A 21,011-nucleotide genomic window follows, 5' to 3' on the forward strand; every position below is an offset into this window, starting at 1 on the left:
AAATCAGAAGCTTCAACTGAACCAGTTTTATTAGATTTATAATCACACATAGATATTGAGTCATCAATACTTTGTCCAAATCGAGATGAGATGCACAATCAAGATTAAAATTTAATTAGGCTTTTTCAATGTCAAATTATGTTTCTCTTGCAATAGAATTGAGCTGTTTGGCTTTTCTTGTTACCCTTTTTAGCAGACAGTAGACAGCAGAGTAGATCAAAAATATTTCAAAGAATGTACTGGGCACACGTTAGAAGACAAGGAATCGCAAGTGCATTCTGACTGCATTAATTTTTGCTCAATATTGTCAACAAGCAACTTCACGTGACAGACGGGAACTTTATTACAATCACAAATTCCAGATGTTAATCCGGTAGTGTCATTTTTTAACTCCACAATTTCGTGAATTTGCGAATGTAACTGTGATTTGGTTTTATCAAATGATTTCTGAAGCTTAAATGAAGGTTGAGCTTCAGACCATTCTTCTATATCATTATCTGATAAACAAGTTTCTAAAGTATCACTGTCATCAAATGTATTTGTCATCTCATTGAAATTTACGGCAACATTACAAACTTCAGTAGACACTTTTAAAATTATATTGTCTACACTAGGTGCATCAGTCATGGTTTCACAAGCTTGCTCTTCTTTCTTCATTAGTTGTTGTTGTTCTTCCTCAGATCTTTCAAGGTCAAATACTTGTTTGTCTTTACCGGAATAAACACGCGAGAGCATGTTGTCCATCAAGCGTGTACTATCCAATACGTATTTATTGTTTTCGCGCAGAAATGTACTCCACAGGTCTGCAATCTTACTCGTATTCTGTTTAACAGCAGATTTTATGCATATGCAGGATCCAATATTTTTGTCGCAAACACAGTCAATGGTACAACCTATGTAAGGCAACGGTTCTACAGAATCAGTTAATTTGTTAGACGTATTTTTACCAACAACATTGACTATGTTTTGATTATAGTTTAAAGCATTATTTTGATCTTTATCGACTGTCTGGCTGTCAGGCTGGAAAGTATAAGTATTAGCCTTGTTTTGTAATATATTTTTAGATTCATTAGGTAAAACTTTATCTACGAGTAATTCCAAAACTTTACCTATAGAGGTTAAGTTACCAGATATAGATCTACTAAAATTTTCTTCATCCAGGTCAAACCCAACTAACTTAGATATATTATTGTTGCTCATTTTGCTAATTTGCACCGCTTTGGTAGCACTTTCTACCATTTTTTTGTCGTTTACTATGAACGCTTGACATGACATCGTGTTAGTTTCAGTTTTTAATCCCAATCGATCAGATTTCGTTACTTCAATGCTTTTTTTATATTTTTGGATCATAGGGTGATTTGTGTCTTTTTCAGGAATATCTTCACCTATTTTTCTATCACTTTTATTTTTATATAATTCTTGTATTCGTCTAAAATCGTATTCTATTAAACTAGAGATTCTAGTTAAAAGTCCATCCATACAAGTTGTCTTAATTGTACCTTTATCTAAAGCACAAGTACATTGAGCTCGTTTCATTTTTGCCTTTATGTATTCTTGTAAGAGACTATATGCTCTGTCCCAGCTACCTTCCGGCGTTTCACCCGCCGAACACGTGCAAGAAATTTTGCACTCTGCCTCAGATATGGTTTCTTTAATTTTTTTAAGTATTTTCAACATAATTTTTTCTTCTTCCTGGAATGGAATGCTGGCAGCTTCACAAGTAGCTTTAAACTCTTGCAACTTTTTCCTTAAATATTTTTCCAGTAAAAAAAAAGTATTTTCTTCCAAGTCTCTGGAATCAATGTTGGTAGTATTTGATGAACAAAGAGACGAACTTTCTTTTTGTTTTTCTTTGATAGCAATTGCGTCGTCGTTAGTTTGGTTCATGTTTTCATTTATTGGAATATTATGCTCTTTTAAATTTATTTCATGACATATATTAGTAACAGCGTCTTGGCAGTTCATGTTGAATATTTTAGTCGATACTGTTTCAGGGTCATGAACAGGCTGAGTTGTTTCTTGGAAGTTTGAAGAATTAAATACATGTTTTTGTTCATTATTACCAGAAGTTACTTTATTTTCATCCTTAGACGTAGTATCTGTTAATGTAACTCCAAGTAAGTTTATTGAAAACTTACAAACACATGGAACGTCTTCAGGGGTACCATTACTATTAGACTTTGTTTCAATATTGAACTTCTTCTCTGAAACCAGGTTCTGTACTGACTTTTCTGATTGAGTTTTGTTAGTTTGAGTAAAACTACAGAGATCATTTATCTGCTTTGGCATTGTTTGTTGTTCACTAGTAATTTTATCTGATTGTATGGTTTTTCCACATTGACATTCTGCACTATTGACGCATTTATAGTTAGATCTTAAAGTATTGTTCCCTTCAACTTCTAGATTTTCTCTATCAAAAAAATCGCTTGGAATACATTTACAAGATTTTTCATAGTTTATTGTGCCCATAAACTCAGACTCAGTAGCTTTCGGAATCGTCGAAGACTTGCTTATAACAATTTCTTCTTTCTCTTCTACTTCATCGAGCTTAGAACCTGAATCTTTCTTGTTTTTACTGTCAAAACTCGTCTTAGTACTTGACTTTACTGGGGAGGATACACTTTCTACATTTTGTTCAACAACTTTTTCGGAAGTATTTAGTTCGTTTTTATATGTAGCCAGAGTTTTCAACAAAGCGTCTATTGATGTATTTGATGGAATCTTATGTAAACAGACGCAACCACTTTGACACGAGCGATGTATCGGTGATGTTCCGTTTTTCTTGAGTTTATCAATTACAGGTGAAGATGTAATTGTGTTTATGGGTTTTGTTTGTTTGATACTTGAAATTTGAGGTGCAACAAAATCTTTTGAATCTCTTTGGACTTTTTGTTTCACTTTCACTTTATCCTTGTTCAAAGCCATTTGTTGCGCATTACCGCGATGATTAACTTTGCTACTGTCTTTTTTATCGGTATCACAGAGACATAAATTCACAGCAAATGAATTTTTCACTTTTTCAATTTTTTTTTGAAATTTATCCTGTTTTTCATTATAATTACGGGATGTCGAAGATATATTTCTAGATCGAGCTTTAGATAACTTATTTTCCACCACAGCCGTTTTCTTAACAGTATTAAAGCTTCTGTTTTCATTGTGTCCATCATATGTTGCGTTTAAATACGGTTTATTATTATTCAAGCGATTATTTTCATTATTGGAGAGTACAGCGCGATCACTGTGTCTTACCTAAAAATATTTTACTAAATGAGAAGAAATATTAACAAATCTTTACGGAAAAATGTCAGTTCACTATTTTCTATCCGGTAAGTAAGTACTTGTTGGTACCACCATTACTTTAATGCAATTGAGATTTTGAATGCATCTGAGTGATGGTATCTTTGAACTACGATGTCTACTTTGAAAATGAGCTATGAGCTCGGCTGCCCATCTATATTAATATAAGACACAATTATATAATGACTCTAGGACGATAATGGCAGGTACTAGCCTGTACACTGTAGCAGGTACTCTACAAGCTAGTGACCCGTCAGACACGTTTTAAGGTACACACAGTGAATTATAAGCCTAAATTTGTTTTTCAGCGTCAAGAAAGTTCGATTTTTAATTAGGATATTCTTCTTTATGTAGTAATAAGAAGGAAATAGACAGTGTAAATAAGTTAACCTTCTTGTGATCTTCTAACTGGACTCTATATTGAGTGAGGTCTTGTCTAACAAATCGATTCAAATCTCTCGTAGTATCGTCTAATCTTTCGCCGTCAAAAGGCGCTTCGTTCACCACGCAAGGGTATGCAACTGTAATATGTTTAGTAAACGTAATTATAAACACGCTAATTTCTAGACATAATTAAACCAAAAATCAATATCGTAAGCAGCGGCTTGGCTCTGCCCCTACTGCCTACGATATTGCCATGCCCATTGCTGAAGTCCATTGGCGACAGTAGCCACTCACCATCAGGTGGGCCGTATGCTCGTCTGCCTACACGGGCAATAAAAAATAAGTTAAATTATTAAGGTGAAAAGTATAATTTTCGGAAAAACAGTCAAACAGGATCCTTTATTCTGAGTGCGTGAAGTAATTTTAATATCTGTAGCATTGAATTTTTTTTTCCAATTTCAACAATCAAATTCAACAATGTAATAAACAACAGCAAAACTTCCTTATGTTAACCTTATGTTTATAAAAGCGTTACGTAAGAGTTATCATAAATTAAACCTGATGGCGGTTTGCAGTCACAAGGGTGGCCAGATTTGACAATATCCCTTGCTTGTTGTACAATCTGGTCAGCCTGTTGTTGAAACAGTTGTTCTGCAAGTTGCGTGGCTAATTTCTGTGCGCGACATTCTATAGCGTGCTGCTGCCAACTTTCATTCGTATCTTCAGTTTCCATGGTTAACTTGGCTTCATCAACACACGAAGCACCGACCCACTTAAAATATTCACTTACAGATCATTAAACTGGTTATAATAAATTTAAGCAATAACGTATAAAGTTAAACTGAATTTTTTTCGTTTATTTAAATTGATCAAGGAAAGCGTTACGATTACGCATTGAATGAAATTGCATTTCCAATGAAGATAAGCAATATAATTGAATAAATTAAGAACGAGTTAACATTGTAGTTGGTTTACAATTACCATTGCTTTTTCAGTCGAATAAATTTGAAGTTTAAAATCAATAAGATTTTAAAATATTAACCTGCGCATGATACTTTTCGATAGATGTTCCTATGGCAATATCCAGCTCGCCAGTGAGCAGAGTCGAGAAATAATTTTTAATGTTAGTTTTTACTACACTAGATTTATCCCAGTTATATTTGTCTTCTAAGCACTTCAGCAACTGGCACGGCATTTGCGAACCTATATCTCCAAGCTCTTCTTGTAATCCTCGAAATAAGTCCGACAATAAATTCGAAAATAGCTTGCTGCGGAGCGATGTGCAGGAACATGAGTCCTGCGAATGACATAAGGCCGGTATGAGATTGACTAACAAATGGAAACAAATATTTTTCATTAGACATTTGGAAGAAAATATCTGCTGTAAGTAAAATTTTGAAGATAATATTCTAATTAATTATCCGGACACACCATAATCGTGTATCTTTACATTCTGTTTCTATTCTATGGCTAATAACGTCGTGATATAACTTAACTAGATTTTGCCCGCGACTTTGTCCGCGTGGAATAGTTCACACATAATGATTTATTTTAGAACAAATTTGGTTAGCATAAAAAACGCTATAGTGAGCCAACCTTAACATATAGACATATGCTGTCGCAGATTTTTTTTTAGATCTTTTAAAAGGGAACAATTCTATCATACATTATTTTAGCGAAACTTTAACCGTTTCTGCAGCGCACGCAGCGGAAGTTCTCAAAAGGGAAAAAAATACGATTTTGAAACATTCTTTATTGGTGCTCCGCTTGTATTAGTTTTAGCGTGATGTTATAATTATAGTCTATAGCCTTCCTTGATAAATGGGCTATCTAACACTGAAATATTTTTTCAAATCGGACCAGTAGTTCCTGAGATTAGCGCGTTCAAACAAACAAACTCTTCAGCTTTATAATATTAGTATAGATTATACTCGGTTACAGCACAGAATATTCATACCGTCATTTTGTCAGGGGAACAGCTGCACGTGGCAGCTAGAGAGGGAGTTCGCTTCACTTCGACAGTTACATCAATCGGTAATTTACATTGACAATCGATAACTTTTTCCCTCAGCTTCTTGAGTTCTTCTTTCTTAGACTTCAACTCATCTAGTTTCCCCTGCATCCGATCATCGCACATAATTTTACAACCTTCTAGATCTTCCACCATCTCTAGTTTTGTTTGACGCAACTGTTCCAGCTATTGTAACAACAAAATTCATCATCAATTTTTATAATATCGCCGCTGATTAATTTAAATATTAAGTCAATCTTATCTAATCTACATTGTAATGGTTTTTACTGTAGACTGTAGATATCTGCTATTTACAGCAATCACAGATTTGTTAAGTCTTCTTAAATATTATAGCTTTAATTTGTTTGCTTAAGTAGGAAGAAAAGCAAGTGTTCCACCTGATTTTATACTTACCAGAAATCTTAGACATTACAACGTGAATATGGCTCATTATCTTCAAATTGATTAAGTGTGAATTGCACTGGTAAAGCAAATAATTCACCCATTCAAACCGAGAGGAATGTCACGGTGGCAGCAATATTCCGGATGGTGGCATCTACTCATACATGATTGCAGCATGCTCCACAAGAACATAAGATGCTGTCTAATTGCGATTTGAAATAAGAGTTCCTCTTTCTTGCAGATTTAGATTTGAAAGTCGCAAATTAAATGTAACGGTGCGTTAAAGCTGGATATTAATGATATTAAAGGATATTTTTTTTAATAATCGATATCATTAATGAAAATTTGGAGTACCTACTTTGACGCTAAGTTATTTTAAATAGAATACTTTTCGATATTGCTATCCGGCTCATTTAACTATTTACTTTCATCAATATCATCAGCATTTTTACGCTTAATTATTTATATTCACGTAGATTTAATCAATTTCAAATAGACAATCAACAATTTACTGAATACTTAATCACTCGTATGGGCGCTACTTCCGATCAAAAAATGTACATAAAATCTATCCCTCAAACTTCTACTTTCCCAAATCCATTTTCTATTATTATTACTGACAGTTTGTTGCCGATCACAAAGTCCTAATTTAATTATAAGCACCTCATTTTTTATCCTGCAATTTTCAGCATCTTCCTCCAAAAGTTGAGTGGATACATTCGTCATTTGATCACGTAAAGCGCCTAGTTCATCGCGCATAGCACGCTCTGCTTCTATAGCAAGTGCTCTGGCAGATTCTGCGTCACTTGAAATTGTGGATAGTTTTCGTCGCACTTGCTCTTCTTTAAACTATTCATTCATGAAAAGACATTAAGAACGTTAAGTTTTAATTATTTTTACAGTGCTCTCTGTAATATAGGCTTCAGCTAAGGAATCCTTATAACACTAACGACAAATCATAGATTGAACTATTTTACTTAATACGCCAGGGTTAGATTTTATTCGAATATTAAAGGTAGACAAAATAAAGAAATAAATGAATAATCTGAATTTTACATCTGGATACTTTGTGTCAGAAATGGAATACATAGTAATCTCAGCACGGGTGAGCAATCAAAAACTTAATTTCAATGTTTAATAAGAAATTAAAGATCGGGTAACAGTTTTTTTTTTCCCTACCTAATCTGATAGCCTTATGAGGCTATTTCAGCGTAACCTTAACTAGTAGGTGAGCTCACGGGGCTCAAACCGGAGTGATGCTAACACTGACCCTAGCAAGAGCAGTGCTTCGCAGAGTCTACCACCGGATCGGAAACGCGATCCACTGAGAAGATCCGGCGAGAAACTCAGTGGACTGTGTCTATGGGTTAATTCGCTCGTCGAGCCCTTCGTCGCAAGCGACGGGTTCGACCAGGATGGTGACCGGAGGATAACTGTATGACAATCCTTTTTAATGGAGGCCTAAGAAAAGAACTTTACGGTTGGCACCGACCCAGCTGTATTCCCGACATTGTCGACGTCCATGGGCACAAACACGTACAGAAATGCATGGTAGGAGGGCACTTGTCTATCTGAGGAATTCAAAAAAGCAATAATAAAAGCGATTGTCTTACTCTAAGGTCCCTGGTGAGCTGCGCCGACTTACACTGTGCATCTGCGAGTACTGCATCACCGCGTGCCATTTCTTCACTAAGCTTCAAACGGATACAAGCGCGACCGTTGATTTCTTTTTCTACATCTTTAAGACGCGAGCGATCCTTTTCAGCCGCTTCTACTTTACATTTTAATTGTTCGGCCATCGTCGTACAATCGTTCTTATACCCGTTCCGATCTTCTATGATTTTTTTTATCTGTGACATTTTATTTATTAGTGCCATTCGAATATTATTTTCTATACTTAATATTATAAAGAGGAAAGATTTGTTTGTTTGTTTGTTTCGAATAGGCTCCGAAACTACTGGACCGATTTGAAAAATTTCTTTTTCCATTAGAAGCCGACATTGTCACTGATGAACATAGGCTACTTTTTTAAAAAAAAATTTATTTTTTTTTGTGTTAGTGTGTTTTAATGTTTCCGAAGCGAAGCGAGGGCGGGTCGCTAGTTTCTAATAAAATGCAATTCTAAAGTGCTATTAATTTTTATTAACATTATTTAAAAGAAACAGCATCTGATACCATTTAGATGTTTTTCGAAATAATTCAGAATTATACATAATATCACCTGTGAATAAATTTTTTTCACCTCGAAATTGTTATTACGATTACAAGAAAATAATCAACTGAATTGTTTTTACATTCAGATGTGTTTTTCTTCGTACTCCGTATGATGCATTCAAAAGTTATTTATTTTAAAATTTAATTTTTTTGTCACATATTGTTATTTGTTCATGTAATTTATATATAAAGTATGTAATAAAGTGTTCTTTGCACCTTTTTTTATTTTCAATGGCACACGACCATAAAATTCACCCGATGGTTAGTGTTCACTATCGCTCATGGACATCAACAGCAACAACGTTGCCATTAAATGTGAATAATTATTTTAATTTCTGACAATTGTAAATACTGTATTGTCTATTTTGACTACTGCTACAAACACATATCACTAAGGGTAATAATTCATTGTCGAAAACGTGGACAGGTGGTAATGCTGATGAAGTAATTAAATAAACGAATAAATATTAAAGGTAGGCAAGGTAGTAAATACAGTTAAATGAACCTTCCATATTCGATAGCCCCAATCTAAGATATTCTCCTGTAGTATAATATAGTATATTACATGTTTGCATTGTACTTTTGGTTTCCTAAATAAATAAGTACCGCCAAAACAAATACGGCCTAGATACTCCGACTGGTAACCGAACCCAGACTCCGTGGCATAGTAGTCACGGTCCCTTACCACTCTATCTATTGAGGCAACGTACGAAAACAATATACATAAATATATGTAAAATTGGACATGCCTCGCGGTTCGACTCATATTATTAATGTTCAGAATTGAGTTTGTAATTCAGAAAGAATTCAACGTGTGTATTTTCCCAGTATAAAAAGTTGCATATATACCTATCCGGTTTAAAAACAACCTGTTTATCTACCAAATATTAGTAAAACCAAATAACAAGCTGTCGTATTTATTACAACGTATAGGTAATTTTGTGCAAAATTTCATAGAGATCTATTCAGCTATCTTTGCGTGATTGATTAAAAACTCAAACATAAACACCTTCACATTTTTAGAAATTGCTATTATAAATTAGTGCAGTAAATGTGTAGTTATGTAGGTATATTAGATTAGTAAATATGTAGGTAGTTTATTACACATCACCCCACACCTTTTCGGTAACAGGAAATACTCTGCCAAATCGTTTATGTCCGTAGAAATGATGCAAAAGTAAATCAATAAATAAATTGTTGGACCTGTTTAGTCAAATCTTCTTCCTTCTCTTCGGCGAGCGTCAATCGCCTCTCATAACCCAGTTCTAAGTCCTTCCAGGCCGCTTCGGCACGTTCGAGTAATTCCACGCGTTCGGCCTCGCGTCGCGCTAATTTAATTGCGCGCGTTCTAAGCTCATTCGTCGTAGCTTCCATTGCCGCTAAGCGTTCCGCGCAACCAGAGTCTAAGCAACAAGCCTAAAACGTATGCACATATTTTAATTTACACGAGATCATGATATTTAGTTTGGAATTTCATTAGACTATCGAAACGAAAAATAAAATAAAATTCTAGTGTATCCCGTACGAGCCATGGGCTCTCTCACAAGCCTACGCAATATATCTATATATTAATACGTGAAGCAAAAACTTTGTACCCCTTTTTACGAAAATTGCGCGAACGGAGCAGTATGAAATTTCCCACACTTATAGAGAATATAGAGAAGGAGTGCACAATACTATTATTTTTTTTAAATTATACATAAAAAATACATTAAATCAATAAAAAAAAAATTACGCACACTACCATGTATTTGACACACATACATATAAATATACTCATTGTTTATTGTCAATTGTCAAACTTTGATAAAATTGCGGTCAAATTCAGAATAGATGAATATTGTTTGTCTTTAATGTTATTTATCTATAGTGTATTAACATTATAGTCGAATTTCGACTACTCCGGGACTACTAGTTAAAACACATTATACGAGACAAGAACAAGCACACTAAGAAATCGAATATACTATGTTTCAATATAAGGTCTATGTCTCAATTTTATTGTATTAAACAATGTCTGTACATTGACTTCCCACCCTTCAAACCGAAACATATTACTGCTTCGCGGCAGAGTTAGGGTGGTGTCGTATGTAGGTTTTAAGAAAAAAAAATTGGATTGTTTTTTTAATTTGATATGCGGTGCTTACTGATATTGAAATTAGTTTTTTTTAATCGCTTAGATGGGTGGACGAGCTCACAGCCCACCTGATGTTGAGTAGTTACTGGAGCCCATAGACATCTACAACGTAAATGCGCCACCTACCTTGAGATATAAGTTCTAAGGCCTCAGTATAGTTGCAACGGCTGCCCAACCCTTCAAACCAAAACGCATTACTGCTTCACGGCAGAAATAGGCAGGGTGGTGGTACCTACCCGCGCAGACTCAAAGAGGTCCTACCACCAGTAAGCAGATTTATTTATAAGACACAATTATATTAGCTCACAAGTGACATAGTCTATATTCGCACAGATAACACACATAAATTGAAATAGTCGGTACCAAAACTTTTACAAATACATCTATGCATCATGAAACGTCATTCAACTCACAGCGTCGATTTTGGTCATGATATCTTTCTCTTGTTCCTTCGACTTTTCTTTCGCATTTGACTGTCGTGCAGTCGTCGATGTGTTCTCCAGCCTCATAACTATCTTGGTCTGAACAGGCAATTTAATAACAGGACCAACAGGCGACGTCGAGTATGCTAACTTCTCATTTTTAATAGCCGAATACCTAAATTCATTCTGCGGTTCATAATAATTTAAATTACTTCCAATATTAGCGGTTTCCGTCGATAAATTTACTTCATTTACACAGTGTTTTTTTCTGCAATCCGCTTCATTTTCTTCAGTTTTTCTAGTTTCATAGAATCTGAAATGATCCATAAATTATTATAACGAGGGAAATTAATTATAAAAAAAAAAAACGTCACAATTCATAGAATTCTATTTACGAACAATAATTAAACGAGAGTCGACATTGGAAATAATGAGTCCATTTGAACCCTGCACCCGCATCAGTTTTAAGGCCGATTTCCATAGGTGATTACGGTGTTAATTCAAACATAGACACGAATCAGCGGTCCCATGATGAATTATGTATTGTGAAAGTACATACTGGTGGAGGCTGTCGCCGCCGCGGTGCCCGAGCCGTTGCCAGGCGAGAAGAGCGCACGCGAGGTGACGACCTTCAGGGTCCTCAGACAAGAACATATTCACTTCTCTAGGATTCTGATCTAAGCGCTCCTGAGCGGTAACTAAAGCTTTCTGTACCAACAATCAAATAAAATATTAAAAGTTATTCTAAAATCCCGCCAAAACTTCGTTAATTCTAACAGCAAAAGTGGACCATCACTATCAAGAAATATTCTGTATGACAATAACAACAGTAACAATAGTAACTATACTGAGACCTTAGAACTTATAACTCAAGGTGGGTGGCGCATTTACTTTGTAGATGTCTATGGGCTCCAGTAACCACTTAACACCAGGTGTGCTGTGAGCTCGTCCACCCATATAAGCAATAAATAAAATAATACACAATTGGAGAAATTACTTACAGACATACAGTGTTTAAGGAAATAGAAGGTTGCGATAAATACATGAGCTTATGGTCTACCTAGCTTCAACTTAACCCAAGGGCCCATAGACATCAACATGAATGCAACAACTTCGATGCTGAATCATGAAGTCGAATTATAGAGTATAGCATAATGACTCTACCCTGTCCAAACCAGAATACATGACCGCTTCGTGGCTTAATAAGCAGGATAGTAGACAGCTGTGAGAGCTTACTGTGTGCTTTATCGCCAATAATTTATTATTTTATTATTGTAAATTTCTAAATTTTACGAGTAATTTTTACTCGATATACCTAATCCATTCGTCGTGGAAATCCTGCGTGAACATGATTTTTACTTAAACTATACGAAACCCGACACTCCATGCATTTAACCCCAATTGCTTTTTTTTTTTTTTTTTTTTTTTTTTCCCTACCTATGCTGATAGCCTTGAGAGGCTATTTCAGCTTCACCCTAACGTTAGTAGGTGAGCTCGCGGGGCTCAACCGGAGAGTTGCTAACACTGACCCTAGCAAGAGCAGTGCTTCGCAGAATCTACCACCGGATCGGAAACGCGACCCACTGAGAAGATCCGGCGAGAAACTCAGTGGGCTGTGTCTATGGGTTAGTTCGCTCGTCGAGCCCTTCGTCGCAAGCGACGGGTTCGACGAGGACGGTGACCGGTGCTTGTGGTGCCTAAAAGCACCGTTAATGGATCAGGAGGATCCGTAATGACGTGCTTTGGGCGACGTCGACGGTTTACCATTCGGTCTACTGGGTCGGGTATGTAATTTCCAGCGGCTACGATGAGAGGGTTCTCATGTCGTGCCGCCTTCTCAAAATGGCGCAGCGATGCCGACTGTAGATACTTACTAAAAGAGTCGAGCTCCAGGTCGTCGTGGAGATCCACATTCCTAAGGAACCAAGGCGCTCCGACGGCTATCCTGCAGAATCGTGATTGAATAACCTGAAGGGATTTCAAGTGGGTGCGGGCTGCGTGAGCGAACACTACGCTTGCATACGTCATGACGGGGCGTATACAAGTTTTGTAGAGAGTTACCTTATTGCGGAGGGACAGTTTGCTTCGACTACAAAGCATTGGATAGAGTCGTCCTAGAATAAACGCGGCGCGGTCGCGTACCGTTTTTATATGGGGACGGAATGTCATCCCTCTGTCGAGGGTGACGCCTAGATATTTGACCTTCGAGACCCACGGAATGGGCTGGCCAAAGAGAGTGATGGGACTAACGGCGGAGGTGTTTGCGCGCCTACTACGGAGTGGGATGCTCGAAGTGATGTTCGGAGGGCGACCCCTTTTGAAGAGCACCGCTGCGCTTTTCGTGGGGTTAATGTCTATTCGCCACTTCCGGAACCACTGTCCCATGGTGGCTACTGCGATCTGGAGTCGCCGATGAAGCAGCGACATCTTCCTACACGAGTAGTAGATAGCCGTGTCATCGGCGAAGAGCGCTAGATGGGTCTCCGGAGACCGGGGTATATCATTGATATACAAACTAAATAATAACGGGGAGAGCGCGGAGCCTTGCGGGACTCCGGCAGTCAGTTGACGGGGACGAGAACGAGTTCCCTCTACTCGATATCGAAACGAACGGTTCGACAAGAAGTCTCGTATGATGAGCACGAGTCTGTCTGGCACTCCCATGTTGTACAGTTTGTAAATTAAACCGTTGTGCCAGACTTTGTCGAACGCCTTCGCGATGTCGAAGAAGAGGGCGCCGGTCGGGATTTGTTTACGCCTATTTAGCCCTATCAGAATGTGCTCCGTGAGGCGGTGCACTTGTTGTACGCACGAGTGATTTGAGCGGAATCCGAACTGTTCGTCTATGAGAATTTTGTTCGCGGTAACAAAATCCCAGAGGCGTTTTTTAAGGAGACGTTCGTAAATTTTTCCTATCGTCGAGAGGAGACTAATCGGACGGTAACTAGAAGTTTCGTTTCTCGGTTTGCCCGGCTTATGTATACCGATAACGTCCGCTTCTTTCCACACCGCGGGAAAGATGCAGTGCGTCATAGCGGCATTTAAAATTGTAGCCAACATTGCTATCAGTTGGACTGGCAAAAATTTTAGCGCGCGGTTGTGGATGCCGTCGGAGCCTGGTGCCTTCCTAGGTTGGAGGTTGTGGATCGCGTCTCTAACTTCGTCAGCGGTAATGGGGGGTAACGCGTCCGAGGGCGGCAGGGAAGCTCTGCGCTCGACCTCCCTGTCGACTAACTCGGTGTGTTCGGGGTCCGCGTGTTGAGTGCTGGTGGTGCACTGCTCTTGCAGTGCATCGGCCAGCAGCTCTGCCTTGTCATCGTCATCGAATGCCGGTGGTTGGCCTGAAGGGCGTAAGAGGGGAGGCATAGTAGCGGTAGTTTCGGATTTGAGAGTCCTAGCTAGTCGCCAGTATGCTTGGTGGGAGGGCGCGAGTTGTTCTAAATAACTATGCCAATTTTCGTTACGCGCGTCGCTTAAGCGGGAGTGGACTTCGCGTTGTAGTCGACGCATCTGAATCCGGTTTGAATGCGTGGGAAGACGATCGTAGGCCCGGATTGCCGCGTTCCTAACTCTTAAGAGATTCCTAAGATCGGGGGACAGTCTGATGCGGTGGAAGCTGTCCTCCACATCGACTTCTTTAGAAGATCTAATGATCGCGGAAGAGATGTGATCGGTAATGGTGTTTATGGATTCGACGGTGTCCTCGGGGGATGGATTCGAATCCGGGCCGTAAGGGAGGATTGGCGGAGCGGCGTCGGCTAGGCACGTGCCCAGCTTATTCCAATCCACCATGGTCCTCGTAACAGTGACTGGGTTGTGAGGGCGACCGAGCTGCATAACGACAGGTCGGTGGTCTGAGTCGAGCTCTGACATTGCTTCGATGGAACGTAAGCGCAGAGTTACGTTCCTAAGCAATGCCAGGTCTATAGTGCTCGGACGGAGCGCGATGTTATACGGATAACATGTTGGAGTTGGGGGACCGACTATTTCAAAGGTGAGGTCGTCTATAAACGCGTCGAGACGCCTACCGTTGACGTTTGTACGATGGCAGTTCCACCTAGTGTGGTGGCAATTTAGATCGCCTGCCAGGATGACAGAGTCTCCCATGCCGAACAGTGACTCGATGTCACTGCTCAGAAGGGGCTTGTCCGGGGGGAGATAAACGGATGCGATGACGATCGGCTGGTGTCCCGTCAGCGAGATGCGGCACACTGACGCCTCGATATGTGAGAGCGAGGGAGTATCGAGAGGGACAACGTGCAGGGCCCGCCTATAGTAAATGGCAGTCCCGCCTTTGGAGGCGGTGAGTCTGTCATTCCTAACCATGACGTAATTCGCGACTTTCGGGTCACGACGCGAGGGCTTCAGACAGGTTTCCTGCACTAATAGAATATCTACAAGATTGTCGCGGAGGAATTCAAAAATTTGATCGCGTTGCCGCGCGAGTCCATTAGCATTATAGAATGCTAACGTAAGGGAATACGGTTTTTCTCTACCTTTTTGCGCCATTGGTTACCGGTAAAGATTTTTATAACGTGCGGGACACGGACTCGTAGACGTCCATATGATCGAAAGCGGCCGCGAGCCGCTGTTCGGGGGTTACCGACCTACGTATCGCGTCTGCGAACGATCGCAGACGGTCGAAGTTGACCGCGGTAACGAAGTCGCGCACGAGCGCGAAGTCGTTGACGGTAGAGGGTTGCGGGGGACGGAACGCGGGCGCGGGGCGAGGTGCGAGCAGGGGCTGGGGCGCGGGGCGTGTCACGAGCGGGGGCGGGGGTGCGGTTTCCGTTCCCGCCTTCGTATACGGCAGCGGTTTTTTCCACGCCGACACCGTGGGAACTGCAGCCGGCACGAAGGCGGGTTTCGGCACTGAAGGCGCCGAAGTCTTTGGGCCGACGGTTCGGGGGGCTGGGTGGGTCGGACGTTTTCGCGGAGCCCTAGGACATCCACGGTAGTTCGCGGGGTGCCCTTGCTTAAGGCATAGGACACAGCTTGGAGGTTCGGTCGCGGTTTCCCTAACACGCGAGCAATCTAGTGTGGCGTGGTCGCCGAGGCACTTTACGCAGCAGGGGCGCGCGTGGCAATTACGAGCCGAGTGGCCGTAAAGCTGACATCTGTAGCACTGCCCGGGAGTGCCACGTTTATGGGGGGCTTCGATGGAGACCCCGGATAGGCCGCAGACTGTCGAGAGGCATGAGATCTTTTTCTTGGCCTCCGGGGTGGGCTCCAACGCGACGAGTATCATGTTGTAGGGCTGCTTGCCCCGCCCGCTGTGCATCCGATGCACACTAACTATAGGGAGTGCCTGAGCGATCAGGTCCTCCTTAACGTAGTCTATGTCTAGCTCTTTCGGTACTCCGCGTATTACTACACGGAGCTCGCGGTCCTCCTGAAGAGCATAGGTGTGGAAACCTATGTTCTCCTTTCGGAGGTATGCTGAGAGGGCCCTATGGTCGCCCGGCGTTGCGACCTTGATCTGAATCCCATGCGCGACGTTACGCGCATGGGTGTAGTTGATTTTATTTGCCTGAAGGGCCTGGGAAACGCGGTTCCACGCAGTTTTTTCCTGGAGAATCAGCGGGGGCGGGGCAGCTGCTTTAGGAGCAGGCGCGGGCTTGGGACGCGGCGGCGGGGTTACGCGGCGAGCGGAGTCCGACTCCGGTGTCACGACTACCTGCGGGCGGGAGGCGGTCGCGGATTTTGTCTGCTTCGTCGTGGAGCTCCGGGACTCCACGGCGCGAGTACGCTTTTTACCGCGCATTACGGTTTGGAACCCATCCGAAGTTCCAGGCTGAGGGCTTGACGCGGATTCGAAATCCATCTCCGATTCGGTATCGGAGCCTGAACTCGAAACGATCGAGGTCGCGACGGACGAGACGCGCGATGACGTAGTCGACGCGGGCGCGGGGGTGGGGGTAGCGCTAGGCGCTTCGTGAGTCGCATCGTCGGAACGTGCGCTCGAACTTAACGCGGCGGCGGGGGGGGCGCGGCGTGCCTCCGAGGCACGTTTGAGATACGCGGCGACGGACGCGGGGGGGGAGGGATTGCCACGGGCGGCCCTAAACTCTAGGTACTCGGCCCTAATTGACGGGTACCTATCCCGGAGGAACCCGACAATATCACTAACGTCTTCTTGCTCCATTCTTCGGTCTTCTTGCCCGGGGGGGGCGGCCCCGGGACTTTTGTTGAACTCGCCGAAAGGCGAGGCCCCGGATAGGATTTGTAACCCCCCTGTGCTGCAGGACAGCAAGGAGCAGGGGGGGGGAATGCCTATGCCGTGAAAACGGCAATCGGCGGGGAAAAGGAAAGGAACCCGCTCGGGCTGTATAGTGCTACAGCAGGCAGAATCGCGAGCGGGGGTCTAGTCTTGAAAAAGACTGTTGTTTTGGGAAGGGTTAGGAAATCGCTAGCCTGTGAGTGCCACAGGAAGCCTGATCGTAGCGATTGGTTGCCTTGAAAAAGACAGTTGGTATGAGGTGGGTATTCACGGTCACAACACTATCACGCACAAATGTGTATTCCGATGCGTAGGTCGCAAGCGACCAACGGATTGGAAGGCACGTTCACACACAACCGAGTCGTAAACGAGAATGTATTCACGGTCACTAAACTGTCGAGCACAACTGTGAGTTCAGAGACGTAGCTCGCAAGCGGGCCACGGATCGGAAAGCACGTCCGCGCACGACCGAGTCGTGAGCGAGAATGCCCAATTGCTTACTGAGAAGTTACCTTTAAATTAAGATCTGGATTCATTTCGAGGGCCTTCGTAATGTTCCATATTATGAGACTACTCATCGATGATTTCTTTTCAATATCCGTATTGAGTTTTGTTATATTCTATTTAGAAAAAAAGATATCAATATTATTTTTAACATCTATGTATTTGATTTATTTATTTCAAATAAAAAAATATTTTATTGTTTCTCACATTTTGACATGGTTTCTCCTTATTCTGCTTCATTGTTATTTTTTTCGAATTTTGTTACAGAAATAAAATCAAAATTTACATTAACGAGTATTTTTTTTCAATTTGACACTTTCTTCTGCATGTTTCATTTTCAGATTATACTCTTATTCTCTTCGCATCTTTTGATTTGAAATAGGTTCTAACGTGATGAATATAATTTGTATTGTTCTCTTTTACTTAATATGATTCCCATACCCGATCCTGTAGACCGAATGGTAAACAGTCGACGTCGCCTAAAACACGTTATTACGGATCCTCCCGATCCATTACCGTCCTCGTTGAACCCATTGCTTGCGATGAAGGGCTCGACGAGTGAATTAATCCACAGACACAGCCCACTGAGTTTCTCGCCGGATCTTCTCAGTGGATCGCATTTCCGATCCGGTGGTAGATTCTGCGAAGCACTGCTCTTGCTAGGGCCAGTGTTAGTAACACTCCGGTTTGAGCCCCATGAGCTCACCTACACGTTAGGGTGAAGCTGGAATAGCCTCTCAAGGCTATCAGCATAGGTAGGGAAAAAAGAAGTAACATACTTATCTAGTGATTCACTCCTCTATTATTTACATATTTAAATATTTTTTCTTAATGTTCTCGACGGATGAACTAATTGTTATTACACTATGATATTCATTCATCATAGATATATTGTTCGTGAAACCCCGGCGAATTGGAATAGAAAGAAAGAATATTATAGGGTACGATGACTTCTGTTTTATATTACTGTTTTAAGAAAAAAAAATGTTAATGCTGCTTATTTCATTGAGAGCAATAACAATTCATATGTTAAATATTTTGTAGTACTTGATATTTCTGCAGCTTCTATAAAAGAGAGCGCATATCTTTCTTTAACTCACTCGCGGGGAACAAAAATAAAATATCCTCACATATGCAACGTATAGATGCTGTCTTTGGCCAACAATTTATTTACTGTCTCACAGTGAAATGTTTGTAAAGAAAAACCTCTTTAGTTTTAAAAATATTTTTCTTAGACGAATTTTACATATTAAGTTTATTATCTATGGACGAGTTCACTCAACTGTCAGCGAATGAAGGAAAATAATGAAATCTTACAAAAATAAATAATAATAAATAATATTGTTTAACATATTAATAAGTAGAGATATTAAGGGGTTTAAGCGTTGTTTTCGTATTTATATTACAGAAAACGCAGTTAAGTCTTTCATTGTCTGGAGTATTTGATATCGTTTTATGTCTTTAATTTATTATTTTATGATAATGACAGAAATGACGGCGTATTGAGGCTGCTGTGAGGACTCTTAAAGGTACTTTGCGCCACGCATCAAACAGTCTGTTTTGTTTAATGACACTGAATGATGCAAAGTCGGTGACATATTCCTGCACAAGCCCATCGATTATAATACAGGCGGAATTTGCATCTGGTAAACGCAATTCTACCATCCACTTACTACTATACTTGGGAATTATTACACAGACAAAAACAGAGGATCCGAACAAAAAAGTTATTAACAGCAACATTGCTTTTCTTTGTAAGTTTGTGTGGCCTGGTGCTTCATTGAATGATCGACTTGATTAAATTTAATTTTACAAAGTCGATCGTCAAAGAAAATGAAAGAAACCCGAAAGTTAAATGGACTCACGATTCGCATGTATCTAGGGAACTATTCATGGGAATGAACATCGGTACAAACAGAAAAAAAACGCTCAGTAGTGATCAAATAAAAGTAATATGACCGAACGATGGTTGCCAGGCGCTAGATCACGTTTACCAAGAATACCTGATGTTGCATAGTGATTCTATTTTTAGTGCCATTCCCCGCTATAGCCGCGTTCAGTTCAAGTTTAGTAATGGCTATATAGCCTACATTCTTCAAGGGGCAATGCTTTTTAATAACTAACGTCACGATGGTGTAATTAGTAGAATACTTCTAAATCCACAATTTAGAACTTTTTTCTATAACGTCATTAAAAACGACTTTAATGTACGTTTTTAGGATAGACTTTTCTTTTTTGCTTAGACGAGTAAACCAGCTTAGAGCTAATCTAATAGTTGCCAACCTAATAGTGAAGTGGTTATCGAAGCCCATAGGCATCAGGACGGCCGGATGCCGCAACCCATCTTGAAATATGAAGTCTAAGTTTTAGTTGTATAGCATAACGACTCTCTCACCCTTCGACCATTTCGAAAAAGCAGCACGATACGATAGCCCTCTCTCTCATCGTGACCGCCGGTAACTACATTCCCGATCCTGCGGATCGAATGGTAAACAGTCGACATCGCCCTACGCACGACATTTCAGATCCTCCTGATCCATTAACGTTGCTTTTAGGTACCTCAAGCACCGGTCACAGTTCTCGTCGAACCCGTCGCTTGCGACGAGGCGCTCGGCGGGCAAATAAACCCATAGACACAGCCCACTGAGTTTGCCGCCGGATCTTCTCAGTTGGTCGCGTTTCCAATCTGGTGGTAAATTCTGCGAAGCACTGCTCTTGCTAGGGTTAGTGTTAACAACGTCGTCAGGTGTGAGCCCCGTGAGCTCACCTACTTATTAGGTTACGCTAACATAACCTCTCAAGGCTATCACCTTAGGTAGAAAAAAAACTCCTTCACGGCAGAAATAAGCAGGGTGATGCTATGTACCTACCCAACAAAAATAGTAGGTATTACAGAATTTTACGCTAATACAATTAATTTTCTTTTTTTTATTTTGGTTGTAATTGAAACTGAAAAACATAGTAAAACCGGGTAACGACTGATTGACATAAGGCAAGTTTCTGAAATGCTAGTGACGAGACAATAATTGCTTTGTATGAATATCGATTTACAGTTGCTCACACAAGAAACACTATTTTATTTCGCGATTCTCAAGACGATACTTACTTTTCGATTGACGAAACGAAACGAGTGAGGTGCCTATGCTGGGGCTCAAATTTTACAGAAGTTATGTACCATTTTATTCTAAATAATTCATACTTGACGTGTGTCCACGAAAGCCATACGTCATTTATTTTGTTTGTGTAATTACGCTTTGCTTTGGGTGTGTTTTAATTATGCCCTGGAGACTATCTTGATACTGCTTATTACTGCAACGAAGTAGTGTTGATTCGAGTTTTAAGGGTCCGAAAACAGTGATTACAATACAATAAAATTGACTTTTGACCTCGTGTCTCAAGGTGAATCGTTCACAATTGATA

The 21,011-nt window shown here is 40.6% G+C and overlaps 1 protein-coding gene across 1 annotated transcript in view; it reads right to left on the reverse strand.

Moving 5' to 3' along the window:
- Nucleotides 1-17,952, reverse strand: part of LOC100862790 (ABC transporter) — a 38,121-nt gene extending 20,169 nt beyond the window's left edge. Inside the window, exons 1-12 of the mRNA XM_062672292.1 lie at nucleotides 17,799-17,952; nucleotides 17,600-17,707; nucleotides 11,427-11,575; nucleotides 10,859-11,180; nucleotides 9,512-9,724; nucleotides 7,708-7,944; nucleotides 6,758-6,943; nucleotides 5,639-5,878; nucleotides 4,724-4,978; nucleotides 4,240-4,453; nucleotides 3,688-3,818; nucleotides 220-3,249 (exon numbers count right to left, since the gene is read on the reverse strand). Of these exons, the coding sequence (XP_062528276.1) occupies nucleotides 220-3,249; nucleotides 3,688-3,818; nucleotides 4,240-4,453; nucleotides 4,724-4,978; nucleotides 5,639-5,878; nucleotides 6,758-6,943; nucleotides 7,708-7,944; nucleotides 9,512-9,724; nucleotides 10,859-11,180; nucleotides 11,427-11,575; nucleotides 17,600-17,707; nucleotides 17,799-17,831 (5,118 nt within the window). The 5' untranslated portion in view covers nucleotides 17,832-17,952. The remainder of the gene's footprint in view (nucleotides 1-219; nucleotides 3,250-3,687; nucleotides 3,819-4,239; nucleotides 4,454-4,723; nucleotides 4,979-5,638; nucleotides 5,879-6,757; nucleotides 6,944-7,707; nucleotides 7,945-9,511; nucleotides 9,725-10,858; nucleotides 11,181-11,426; nucleotides 11,576-17,599; nucleotides 17,708-17,798) is intronic.
- Nucleotides 17,953-21,011: the final 3,059 nt, after the last annotated feature.

This window comes from Bombyx mori, chromosome 15, assembly GCF_030269925.1.
Source record: "Bombyx mori chromosome 15, ASM3026992v2".
Taxonomy (NCBI): Eukaryota; Metazoa; Arthropoda; class Insecta; order Lepidoptera; family Bombycidae; genus Bombyx; species Bombyx mori.